The 13,866-nt window shown below is 36.1% G+C and overlaps 1 protein-coding gene across 2 annotated transcripts in view; it reads left to right on the forward strand.

The window, feature by feature from the left end:
- The window catches only part of ANXA2 (annexin A2), a 57,167-nt gene extending 44,115 nt beyond the window's left edge, over positions 1-13,052 (forward strand). Inside the window, exons 5-13 of one of the 2 annotated variants that reach the window (XM_074294943.1) lie at positions 339-452; positions 4,386-4,476; positions 5,645-5,724; positions 7,208-7,267; positions 8,012-8,139; positions 9,298-9,440; positions 10,100-10,158; positions 11,461-11,583; positions 12,673-13,052. In XM_074294943.1, coding sequence (XP_074151044.1) covers positions 339-452; positions 4,386-4,476; positions 5,645-5,724; positions 7,208-7,267; positions 8,012-8,139; positions 9,298-9,440; positions 10,100-10,158; positions 11,461-11,583; positions 12,673-12,732 — 858 coding nt within the window. In that variant the 3' untranslated portion in view covers positions 12,733-13,052. The remainder of the gene's footprint in view (positions 1-338; positions 453-4,385; positions 4,477-5,644; positions 5,725-7,207; positions 7,268-8,011; positions 8,140-9,297; positions 9,441-10,099; positions 10,159-11,460; positions 11,584-12,672) is intronic. The other variant, XM_074294944.1, reaches the window with a different exon arrangement.
- Positions 13,053-13,866: the final 814 nt, after the last annotated feature.

Consider the following 13,866-nt stretch of genomic DNA (forward strand, 5'->3'; position numbering starts at 1 on the left):
CCTTTACTGACAAGAAGGGAAATAGTGCATTATCTACTCTAATTCTCTTTACACTTTCCCCATTGGATTTTGAGAAACTTTTGCAAAAGAAGGGTCTGTCTGGTCTTTGGATTTCTAGCATCTACCTATCTTGAAAGGAAGACGAAAGAAGTGGAAAATAAATATCCCTAGCTATGACCCCTCAGAATAGTTGTGATATTATAAAATATGTTTGTGTGTTTCATCTAGAGGTAATAAACTGCCTTAAAATGAATTCATCTTACCATTCTTTTAATCATATGTTTGAAAAGCAATGCTTGCTACTAACTTAAGTTCCTCCCCTCTTCTTCCCAAAAAAGGAACTTGCATCAGCACTGAAATCTGCCTTATCTGGCCACCTGGAAACAGTGATTTTGGGCCTTTTGAAGACACCTGCTCAATATGATGCTTCGGAGCTGAAAGCTTCCATGAAGGTAAACAAGCAGATTTAATCTAAATCAAAGTCTACCATTAATATTGGGAATTGCTTTTTCCCCCCTTCCTTAGTGTAATTAGGTGATTTTTCAGTTTTGTTGAATTCTCCCATTTGGAACCTTTTTTTCTTGAATGAACTGAAGATATAGGGCCTGGGATTTGTACCAAAAATATTTCAATTCCTTTTTTAAACTCTAAAGAAATTTCATGATGCTGAGAAGTCAGTTACCAGCTGCTACTGCTTGGCACCTGGGCAATTGCTGTACCATTTGGAAAACTACTTCCTTGATTACACTTCCTCCTTTAAGAAATGTTTTGTGCTTTTAAAGTAAAAGTTAAACACATAGGAGGTCCTCACTGAGGCTAAAAAAAATTCTTCCTTACTATTTCATAGATTCTCTATATCTACTTCCCTGCTAGTGAAAAAAAATTAAAATAGAGAATTTTAAAATTAGAAGATATTTTAGAGCTAATCTATATGGAATCCCTCATTTTCAAACTGAGACCTTAGTGAGGACATATAACTTGAGCTGGATTATATTTTATTTGACAGAAGAATCTAGGAATAGAATGGGAATAAGGATTCTTCTAAATTTGTTCATTTCTTCATTTATATGTTCATTCTGTGAAATTTTTTAAAGTGGCAAGCAGGAAAAATTTATATTCTGCTAGTGGGAAACAGCATAGATAGCAAAATACAAATGAAAACAGAATAAGCACAAAATATTTGCTGGGAAGAAGGCATAACATGATGAGATTCAGAATCTTGAACAGAATTTTGAAGAAAGTTATGATTTCTTAAGATATAAAGATCAGGAAGGATTAAAGCCAGGCATGGAAAACAGCAAGGGCAGAGTCATGGAGACTGGAGATGAAATGTTCTGTATGAAGAAAATAGGCCAGTTTGGCTTAGACTTGGTGTATGTGGAAACATGTAGTAAGGCTGGAGGAGAAGAGTTCTAAATGCCAAAGAAGAGTTTTTACTTTAAAATAGGGGCAATAGGGAGCCACTGGTACTTCTGTGGATAGAGTTTTCAGGTCAAGGATGCACAATGGCTTGAATTATCTTTTTCTTTTTCTTTTTCTTTTTTCTTGAGCAAAGAAAATCTTTGTAAATTTCTGGGAAAATTTTCACATAAAATGTATTATATGTATCCTATCAAATGAGATAATAATTATAAAGTTCTCATCACAGTGCCTGGAACATAGTTAGCACTATATAAATGTAACTTGTTTATTATATTGTTATTATGATGTCATCATCATTCATTTCCTCTCCTCCAGTTGGATGCAACTCATAGCCAACTACTTTCTATTGTCTATTAGTAAATAATTATTAGAAGCTTGACCAGGAATTTTACCAAAAACCATTATAACTTACTTAATAAAAATATTATTATTACAATATGTGTATTATATACATATATATCCTTAGGTATATATATGTATGTGTATGTGTGTGTATATATATATATATTTAGTGTGTATATGACATACAGTCTGGCCAACCACAAGGTATTTGGGTAATCAAATGCTGCCCTCTGCTGCTGTAAGTAGATATAACTTGTACAATTCAACAAAAAACCTATTTCTCATTTTATTCTGTGCTTTACTGCTTTTGTTGGGCTTTTAATATTCCTGAATTGCCAAGAGGACAACCTGCAGGCCTGTCACCAGAGTTGTGACCAATGTCATAGTTCAGTTCTTTTCTCAGGAGAGTAAACTGGAATATGAGTTAGCCTGCCTAGCGAAGATGTATTTCTTGAGAACTAGAGTCTAAAAAAAAATCAGTTCTATAAATATCTAATTATTAAATTCATTTTTCCTTACAATGTTGAAACTCAGCTCAGGCATCTCCCTCCTGCTTTCCCTCCCTCTTTTCATGTTTTTTCCCCTTTCATTCTTTCCCTTATCCCCCCTCCTCTCACTTTCTGTCCTTTTGCTTTCTCTCTCTTCTATTCCTCTCTACCTTTATCTTTCACTCATTTCCTTCCTCTTCTCATTCTCCTCTCCCTTCTTTTCTCTAGACACTCCCTTCTCTTTTTATTACCATCTACATTTTCTAATTAATCTAAGATCCATCAGAATGTCTTAAAGGAGTAAAATTTCAACAAGATTTAATTGATTCTTCTTGATAAATATCATGTCTGAAATTTGAGCCAGGAAAAACACAGAGGAACAGAAGATGTAGCCGTATGGAGGGTTTTTCTTACCATCAACACATTTGGCTGGTTCATACTAAATCTTTTCATCATGAATTCATTTGCTGATGCTTATACTTTGCCGTGTTGGGAACTAGACACTAGTGGCTGGAACAGGACTCAGGACCTCTTAGAGTGACTTTCAGTCATTTTGTAATCTCTCAAAGATTGAAGGCCAATGAAAAGTAACACTGAGTGAAAAATCTTTGACCCTTTTCCAGCTCTTTCTTTGGTGATTGTGGCTGAGCCCTACATTGAAAAGTATGAAATTTGAAATGACAATGTTGGCTTTATCACCTTTGAGAACTCTCTACTTTGCCTTCTGGAAGTAACAATATCCCCGGTGTGTCACTATCAATATTGCCCCCACAGTAGGAATTGTGAAAACCTTATGAACCCTTGTGAAAAGTTCAAACTGTTATTTAGTTTTTGAAGTATTCCAAGTTAGCCCAAGACACATAAACTCTATTGGTGTTCCAGAAACATTTCAACCTTGAAAGTTCAGAGGTTGCACAGGTTAAGTCCAAATAAGAGAGACAAACAAGTACCTTCTAAGGTCCTTGCTTTTCTCTCAACCTTAAGACAGAGCATATTTACAGTGGTAAAAGGCTTCATTGTTTCAGTCCACATTTCTGTCAACTTTGAAAATGAAAAGATGCTATCCAAATATGTGTCCTGAGTTACTTGATCCTCATTTTTCATCACTCATTTGTGTAGAAGTAAGGATGTTTTGTGAAAGATAAATGGCTGCTTACATATTACTCTTTCAGTTGGCATAGAATTTTAGGGAGGAAGTTGTTGCTTTATCAGTTATCACAGTCTTAATAAGACATCTTGAAATCCTGGAAGTAGAGGTGTTAGCTGGTGAAATTCAAAATTTAAAATTAACCATTGACCAGTTGCCCAAGGCTTAGCATATGGTACTTGAGCATATCTGGGGGGCAGCTGAACTCTAATAGAGTTTAATTAATAACTGACACTCTTTTCATGTGGATAAGTAATTTTCTTATTGTATTAACACCTTATAATTGATTTACATTTTCAACAGTACTCATTCTGTGTAGTTCAAAGCAATATTTCTATATTCAGTTTTACTTTAGCTTCATAGAATGGCAAGTATTCAAGGACCTGATTATTAAATCTTGACTTTGATCACAAAGCAGGCTTTGAAATACATGTTTCATCATGTCCTTTCAACCAGTCTGGCTAAATCAAAAGTGTATGTATTAAATTTGAATACATCATCTTTCCAATTCTTACTCCTTAATAAAATGTTGGTGTCTAGCTTTATTTGACACTTCATTATTTCCTTTTGCTCCTCTAAAGTGCCTGAAGAGTGCATAATAATTAAAGGGAAGAGGCAATGCAGGTATAACATTTTTAACATTCATCCAATTTTTCATTTAAAGCTTGTTTTATTATGCCCCTTTTTCTGGTATAAAAGTTTATTTGAATCTAAGAAGCTGATACCATAGCATTACCTATGTTTCTTTTGCATAAAATGCCTGAAAAATATTTTTAAGAGATGGGGAATAAACGTGACTATCTGAAGAAAATTGTCCAGATTCTTTCTTAGAAAGACAGAAAAAAAAGATTGGGGAGGTGAGGTACTAGAGTCTCTGCAGGTGCCATGTGATTCACAAGTATGTCTACCGAAGGAGATAGAAGTAACTGCATGACTCTTAATGCTTAAATCTCGGTGGTTTCCTAATTCTGATCTTGCTATTATAGGGCTTGGGTACTGATGAAGATTCCCTCATTGAGATTATCTGTTCACGGACAAATCAGGAACTCTATGAAATTAACAAAGTCTACAGAGAAAGTAAGTGAGCTCTGTTTCTATAATTAAGTTAAGCCCTTCAGCTCAATCTTCCTGAATATATAATGGAAAAGTGGGACAGTGAGATGGCCAGAATAAAGTCTTGCTGAATGGCCTGTGCCTTTGATTATGCTAGGGAGAGTTTTTTCAAAATACTAGTTTTGTTTTTAAAATTATCTAAGCACTTTGCTTCTGCCTCACTTCTGACTTTTGGACTTTTCTCTGCGTATCCAAAGGGTAGGCAGAAGGGAAATTAGATAAAGCAAAAATTAATTAATTTTGCATTTTTTATCAGTAGCTGTATCAGAGCCAGCAGGGCATAATGAATATTAGCTTCACAACTAGGAAGATCTGGATTCAAGATCTGCCTTTGATATACATTGGTTCCATGAACAAGTTACTGAACTTTTCAGCAGTGCTCTGAGCAAAATTCTAAGTATGTGAGTCATCAAGGTGCTTCAGAGATAACATGCTGAATCTGCAGTCAGGAGCACCCGAGTTAAAATTTGCCCTCAAACTCTATCAGTGTCGTGGAGAATTGGACATGGCTGAAAATGACTGAACAACGTAACAACAAAAGTTATGGAGAAAGGGCCAGCCTGTGTGGGTAGAGAGAACTCTCATCCAGGAGTTCACAATACTGAAAAAATCATAGTCCCTATCCCTTGCTCTGTTAGTATTAAAGATTAGGTGGGGTCAACTGGGTGACACTGGCCCTGAAGTAAGAGGCCCTGGGTTCAGATCTGGCCTCAGACACCACTGTTTAACCCTGGCCAAGTCACTTAACTCTGCCCCCAAAAAATAATTTTATGGAGAGGAACTTTAAATTTGAATGAAATAATGTTTTTGTGGTATATGGAAATTCTAGTTGCTGAGGTGATCTAGCTTTCCATGTCACAGATAATTCAAGCTTGACTGTTTAGAAGTAAACTTATTGATTTTAAATTTGATCCAACCCCTTTAGCCCTTTAAAAGTGACAAACCAGTCCTGACTCCAGAATTAATAATTGGGTATTGATTTAGGGGCAGGGGTGCTGATGTATGTGATATGTTCATTATCCTGGTTAAGTTGGGATTGTCAAAGCCTCAGCATCAGCCAGAACAACAGAGGTCAGTGGAGGGGGGAGACAAGGAGGCAGGAAATGTAAAAACTATTGACTTTCTTTTCAAGTGTACAAGACGGAGTTGGAGAAGGACATTATTTCGGACACATCTGGTGACTTCCGCAAATTGATGGTTGCCCTGGCAAAGGTTAGTTTCTTTCAGCATATTTCTCTGCCCTTGTTTTTCTAACTCCCTTGGCCAGACCCATGCCTCATTTCGTGACTGGGAGTGAATTAACTAAATCCTCCAGGGCCTGCTGCTTTCCTGACAGTAGGTTTATACTGTCACTGCAGAGTTGTCATTTTCATATAATAGGATTTCTTATCCTGAGAAACAGCCTGGGTTAGTGGACTTGGGGAACAGAAGGGGAATAAGTAACTCCCGAGGCCCAGCTGGGCTTTGCCAGACCTTGTTTGGGTGACTTTAGGAAGGTCATTTTGCCTCTCTCCAGGTGGGCTCCTAGAGCCCCCTCACAAGGTTGTACACTCTCATCGGGTTCACCTGAACTCATTCCTTAGGAGAGAAAGGAATGACCAGACACGGCTTGGAGGATTTACACATGTGGTCCTGTGCCTGGTGTTGTTGGTTGTTGTAAATCAGTTTGAAAATGCAAGTACAAGGCATTGTTGAAATGCAAAGTATTATCACCTATAAGCCTGAATTGTGTTGAGAATGCAATTTAAAAGCCTAGGAACAGGAGAAGGAATTGAAGTTAGTTTCCCTGGGACCATCAGAATGAAATGATTAGTGCTCTGCTTTTTAGTCCCTACCAGGAATCCTTATCACCTCCTCACAGCCTCCAAGCCAAGCTTTCTGCTTCTCATCTCCTATCTACACTTCATCCTCTATATCAAACTGATCTTTCTCAAATGTTACTTTTGTCATATTATGCTTCTGCTCAAGAACCTTCAGAACCAATCTAAACGAAACGAAAATCTACAAAATCAGAGTTTTTCTTTCCCTCCTTTTTTATCAGTCTGATCTCATCCATCTTATCTAATCCCAGTTTTCCAACATTTATTATTCTACACAGTATATTGAGAAGCAGTATAGCTTGGTGGACAGAAAGACAGGTTCATGTCTCCTGCATATGGTGGTTATATATTCCTGGGCAAGTTACTTCAATTCCTCAGTGTCTCAGGAAATCCTTTGAGATGATAGATTGCAGTATAGATTCCTGGTTGTATTAAAATTACAGATCTAGTTCCAAATGTTACTTATGGGAATGTCAGCATGATTACATGCTCAGACCTACTTTATCTTGCTCTTCCTTCTTGTTCTCTCCATCTTTTAGAATCTAACACATATCCCATTCTAATTCCCATATATTTATTTTTCTGCTAATATGTGTTAGATCCTGAGGATACTTAAATATGTCATAGATTTGTGATTTCTTCATATTTGCAAATCAGGACCCCTTTACTATTTCATAGGCAGCTTTTGAAAGTTTCTGAAAAGTCTGTTTGCTGGAATTGGCATGGTGATAAGCCTTTGGGGTTTCAGAAATGAAAAGTGGATAGTCTCTGTCATCAAAGAGATTATAATATAATGGGGAGGGCTAGTTTTAAACATTCTAATTTGTATTACAATTATATGTATTTATATATTTCATATGTGATTTTTTGAATAGGGTAAAAGAGCAGAGGATGGCTCTGTGATTGATTATGAACTCATTGACCAAGATGCTCGGGTAAGTAACACTACAAACATTTTTTTTTGCTAGGCATGCCTTATTAAAGTATATTTGATGCAGACAAAGACTCATGTAATAATAATAACAATAGCTAGCATTTATATAGTATTTCAGGTTTTCAAAATGCTATATGTAAGTTAGGCACTTAATATTGGGAGATGAGGCTACTCCTAATAAGGAGTTGACGAAGAAGTTGGGACTAGTGCCGATTTTTTTCTAGTGAATATTACCCTTATTTTGAAGCAGATCTAAGAATCCTCTAAACACAACAGAAGTTCACTTTTACTTTGAAATTAAATATATGACATAAATTACTCTTGAGAAGGTTGGAGAGTGAAGAGTTACAGGCTTTAAAAAATAGTAATAGAGTATTGTGTTTTGTTGTAGTTATTCAGGTAGATTGTGTTATGATGTTCTCAGTTCATAAATGATCTATATTTCTTCCCTCTCTCCTTTTTTTCACCCTTCTCTCTCTCCTTTCTGTTTTTCATTCCTTCCCTCCCTCTTTCTTCCCTCTGTCCCTCCCTCCTTTCTTTCTTTCCCCCCTCTTTTTCTCTTTCCTTTTTACCATTCTTCTACTCCAACCCACTAATAGAAGTCATAAGTTTTTATTTGGGTTTGTATCATAAGGTTTTCTTCTGATTTTGCTCTTTGAGGACTTTTAAAAATGTAAAGTCTGTATTGTTATTATGATGTTTTGCCTGGTGAGATGAGTTAAATCTGCTTTGATTATACGTATAGGAACTCTATGATGCAGGAGTGAAGAGGAAGGGAACTGATGTCCCTAAATGGATCAGTATTATGACTGAGAGGAGTGTGTGCCACCTCCAGAAAGGTATTGTGCCCATCTTTTCTAACATAAGAGTCAAGTTAAGATTTTGTCCTTGAGGCTCATGCAATTTTGGGGGAGGGCTGTGGTGAGGCAGGATTTGGGGGGCAAGGTTCTTCTGCTCACTCATTCCCGTCAGTCAATCATCAAGCACTTATTAGGCAGCTAGCATGCATTCCCACTGGCCCCACCACTTTTTGGCCTTTTCCATCCAAAAATATATTAGATGTTAAAAGCTACTTTGGCCTTTTTTTCTTTTCTTCTTCCAACTTTTCCATTTTTTAGCACCTTGAATAAAACATTCAGGGATAACTAGGTTGGTGCAGTGAATAGAGCACCATCCCTGAAGTCAGAAGGACCTGAGTGTTCAAATTTACCCTCAGACACTTCACACTTCCTGGCTGTGTAACCCTGGGCAAGTCACTTAACCCCAGTTGCCTCAACAAAAAAATAAAACATTCAGTATTTAAATCATAAATTTTTGCACTAAAAATAAATATAAGAAAACACATTGGCCAGACATTATCAAAGAGAAGCAGCATGTCTGAGTGGATAAAGGACTGAAATTTGAACCTTGGAACATCTGGTTTAAATCCAGTACCTGATCTTTACTAGTTGTGTAAATTTGGGCAAGTTACTTAACCTCAGTGAAATCTTGTCTTCTCATTTATAAAATGAGAGCTGGCACTAACTGGCTTCTGAAATATCTTGTAGCCCTAAATTTGTGATCCTGTGAGTGTTCTCTTTCACCTCCCTACATATATTGAATTAACTGCTTTTACTGTGCATTGAATTCAGAGAGCGAACTGAAGAGAGACGGGTGAGCAGGCTTTTAAAATTATAAATTACATGGATCTGTACCTGTGATTTCATCAGTATAGAGTCCCCTCTATGGGAACTCTCTTCATGAATGCATGTCTGTAATTCCCTTGAAGTTAGAGAATTTCCTAGGACTCCAAGAGCTAAAGTGGCCATTCATTAGTAAGTATCCAGAGACATGATGCTAGCTCAGTTCTCCCTCTATTTCCCACTTGAATGTAAACACCTTGGGACAAGAACTGGCTTTGCTTTTGTATTTATATCCCCAGCACATAACCCAGCTTAGCATCTACTTAGTAGGTGCTTGATATTTTTTGAATAAATGCTCTGTGCCACTTCTCTGCCTCCAGGATGTGATTGATTGATAATTTTGATTTAGCAGACAGAAGGCTTCTGCTCATCTAATTCTTTTTCTCTTTTTTATAGTATTTGAAAGGTACAAGAGCTACAGCCCTTATGATATGTTGGAGAGTATCAAGAAGGAGGTCAAAGGAGATCTCGAAAATGCTTTCCTCAACCTGGGTAAGCAAACATATGTTACATGCCATTTTACCTTTCCTGGAACAGTCCTAAAGTCTTAGTACTTAATCAGCTCTTCCAATTTAGATGGATAATTGGAAGTTCTTATTCTGAATGTGAATGATTTTTACACTGAAGAAAGAAAAAAGAGTTATGATTTAGAAGATTTCTTCATTGTGGCTCTGTATAATCAACATCATTATCATACCACCTTACATTATATGTAGTGCTTTCCACTGATTAAAGTACTTTTATATTCATTATCTCAATTTATGGATATTATGTAAGGACATTAAACTAAACAAGACTTGTTATAGTAGGACTGGAAATCTTGGAGGTAGGGGCAGAAGGAAAGGGAAGAATAATAGTAAAAGAAAAGAAGACCCTGTTATTGAAAGAGATTTTTTTCACTGTCTATATATTATTTGTATCCCCCGATTTTTAGGTGTCTTTGGTGATTAGTGTCAGTCTTGGGATAAGCATGTACAATTTTATGATTCCCATCAGACATTTCTATTTTAAAATATATTTTAGTAAAGCAAACCTATTTTGTAATATAATCCTTTCTAGTTTACTTAGCAGGGATAAGACCATTTCACTCTTAGGTTTTGTAGATAGATAGGCAGTTGAACCAAAAGACTGACAATTTCTTCTTTCTGCAGTTCAGTGCATTCAAAACAAGCCTCTGTATTTTGCTGACCGACTTTATGATTCCATGAAGGTAAGAGCAACTGGTTACTCAGTTCAGACTTGTGCTACTTGGTCTCTCTACTTTCCTTGACCAAAGTTTTTTCTGTGATTTCTCAAGAAGTATGATGCCTCTGATAAAAAAAGGAACTCATTGGATAGAGCTAGGAATCCAGACCTTATAACTCTCATGTGTTTGGAATATGTCATACAAACTATAGCTATCCAATTTTGAGTGGTATAGTATAAAAATTTTGAGTGTGATATTTGTTTTTTTTAATTAAAGCTTTTTATTTTCAAACCATATGCATAGATAATTTTCAACATTCACCCTTGCAAAACCTTGTGTTCCAAATTTCTTTCTCTTCCATTCCCCCCACTCCCTCCTTTAGATAGCAAGTAATCAAATATATTAAACATATGCAGTTCTTCTATACATATTTCCACAATTATCATGCTGCACAATAAAAATCAGATCAAAAAAAAACCAGAAAGCAAACAAAATGCAAGTAATAAGAAATTGACAATACTGGCATAGAATTTGTTTTAAAAAAATTAACCAAAAAACTGAAAGAGAGTAAGTGGCCTGTTGATCATTAGTCTCATGTCTCCCTATGGCTTATGGAATAAAGTATAAATTCCTTATCTTGATGTTCTAGGTCCTCTACCATGAGGCCCCAACTTTTTAGGCTTATTGATCACCCATATGGGGCATGAAATTTTTGTTTCATTCTATTTGTCTATTTACTGTTCCCTAGTCTGTCTAATGCTTTCTCATACTTTTGCTGTCTTTTAGCTTGAGTTGTCTCCACTTCTATTTCTGTATATCTGAATCCTCCCCATCTTCTGAAATTTTTATCCACTCATATCTCTGCTTAAAGCTTTCCCTTAGCACCTTAGAATATCCCTTATGCAGAAATGATTTGTTCCTTTCCTGGACTTCTCCAACACTTACTGTTGATTTTACTCATAAACCCCATCATATAACTTGTATTTGTGTATATTTTCTCTCCCCTACTAATTAATGGGTAAGCTCCTCAAGACAATGTTTTATGTTTCTTTTTGTATAACATCACATCTAGGTGCTCAGTAGGCAGGTCACTTAACCTCAATTGTCCTTCCCCCAAATCAATGAATGAATGTAGTTGGTTTTTTGAATACATTTAAGCCTGGAATGCATTATTTTCTAAGGAGCTCATTTTTCTTTGTAAAATTATTTGTCATAATTTGGTAAGGGACCTAGCACCCTCTATGAGCAAGCAGACTCTTTTAAATTGCTTTTTGATGATTTTTCATTGAATTGTAACTTTTTGAATTGATGTAAACTTGACTGTAGGGCAAGGGGACCCGTGACAAAGTCCTGATCAGGATCATGGTCTCTCGCAGTGAGGTGGACATGTTGAAAATTAGATCTGAATTCAAGAGGAAGTATGGAAAATCTCTGTATTACTTCATTCAGGTAAGTCTGGAAGCATGTATTTTTGACCTGCTTTGTATGCTTGCTAAGAGCTTTTTTCTGCTGGATTGTCTCAAGGGATACCTAAGGAAGATAGCAGGGAAATGCCATTATACCTTTTACATTGTAGGAAATTGTTTTAATTAATTCCATTTTCCTTCTCTTAAACAAGAACAGTTTTCTTTATGGGTCTCAAAGTTCTTCATGATAAGGTCTCATAGAAAATACTATAAACTTGCTTCATTGAAAATGCAAATAAAAATAGAGGTTATTTTTTGGGGGAAGGGGAATACTCCCCATTCTAGTTCATTGAGAACTAGACAGATGACAATTTTCTTTTGTGGACATATGAAAAAACAATATGGAAGAATCAAACTACCTTGAAGAATAATACTGTTAGGCTAACAGATTTGGCTATATTATAATCCTTTACAGTGATAACTGATTTAGATAGTGATGGACCTGGAGGCATTTCAAGCTCCTTAGATGCCTTCTGGATCATCAAAGATAGATTCATTACATTTCATTTTAAGTATATTTTGTTATTTTCCAGTCATTTGGAAATTTGTAATACCACGTAACATTGTGACAATTCTCAATTAATCAGAATATTTAATCAACTAGAATATTTTATTCCCAAGGCAAATCAATATACATCTCATTATTAATACATATCTCACTCATTAACTATGAGTGGGAATTTAATATATAAAGGAATAATATCCCTGTGTCTTTGTGATCCCGAGACCAACTTTGTAGGTGCTCATTCTGGAAGATTAAGTAATTTTTAAAATTGTAAAATAGGGATTAGCACAAAATAATTTGGAGATGGATAGTATATGCAGGTCTTCCATTAGAGGTTCTGTAAAATTTTCACTAGAACTTGGGAAGAGATTAGAGAGTTAGTGACATGTCTACTTCCCTGAATCCCATTATTTGAGATACTCTTAGGGTTTGAAATACACTCTGATTCCTGGGCTTGCTTTTGCAATTTGATGGGGAGGGCCTAAATCTAGGGCATGTTTGAAGCATCCTGTGGGCCCTTTATTGTGTCCTAACATCTCCTTTTCCTTTTCTTTCATGACATTGTAGCAAGACACAAAAGGAGACTACCAGAAGGCACTCCTGTATCTGTGTGGAGGCGATGACTAAAAGCCACATGGAAAGAAATGACCAAAGCAGTTGTAATAGCCAGAAACAATGCTTTCTGCTCTCCCCCTTGTAATTTTAGAAAATCAACTTGTGGTAACCTGCAACTAACAGTAACTCATATTAGTCCTTATTAGGGTGATGTTATTTGCTTTCTTGTACTTTTTTAGTCATGTATTCTTTGCTTGCCTTTCCTCAAGTTTTCTCCTTAGCCAAAGGAATGAACATTCTAAAGGAATGGAAGTGAAATTCTGATGTGAAACACTTGGCTTTTTGTGTACTGTGTTGTCTAAAGACAAATAAACTGAATTTTTACTTTAAAAGCTATCTTGTCACTTTTGCTTTCAAATACAGAATTAAAAACTAATTAAACAGAATTAAAACCTTTTGAAAGGGATTATCCAACATTGTTGCTTTCTCTATTCTGTAATCCTATGGAGAAATGTGTAGTAGAAAAAAAAAAAGCATTTCCATGAAGGGTGATGACTAAGGAAGGCCAAAACATTGTTAGCTGCAACACCCCAGCCCCTGCAAAATTTTTTCCTAATGTAAGATCTAGTATAAATGAACATCAAGGACAATCTTGAAACCAAAGATATCATAAAGCTTGGATATATTTCTAGGAACTGGATATGGAATTGGAAAGGGGCCAAATAACCTTCTTACTTTGTGATGTTGGGATGTTGTGCTTATGGGTCAGTTGTATAAATAGGGATTTTGAGTTTTTTCCTTTTTGTATTTTTTCTATTTGCCTGTCTGTTTCATACATCTTTCCCCTCCTTTGCAATAACTCTCTTTCACTCTTTCTCTCCTTCCCTTCCTCCCTTTCTTCATTTCTTATTCTTTCCCTCTTTCCTTCCTCCCTCCTTTCCTCTCTCCCTTCCCTCCTTCTCTTCCTTCCTTTTTTCCCTTCCTTCTTTCCTTCCTTCTCTTCTTCCCTCCCTCCCTCCCTTTTCCATATTTGTGATCAAACTTTTAAAAACATCCCTTCCCATACCCTAATCTTGCTGACACTTATGAGGTCAAGTTCATTAGGGGAAAAAATGACCTAAAGACAGAAGATTTTTAAGCTTATTTCTGGTCTTCAGATAACTCTGGCTTCCCTTTGCTGAAGTACTTTGGCTTCTTATTCACAAT

Source organism: Sminthopsis crassicaudata, chromosome 2 (assembly GCF_048593235.1).
Source record: "Sminthopsis crassicaudata isolate SCR6 chromosome 2, ASM4859323v1, whole genome shotgun sequence".
NCBI classification, from domain to species: Eukaryota; Metazoa; Chordata; class Mammalia; order Dasyuromorphia; family Dasyuridae; genus Sminthopsis; species Sminthopsis crassicaudata.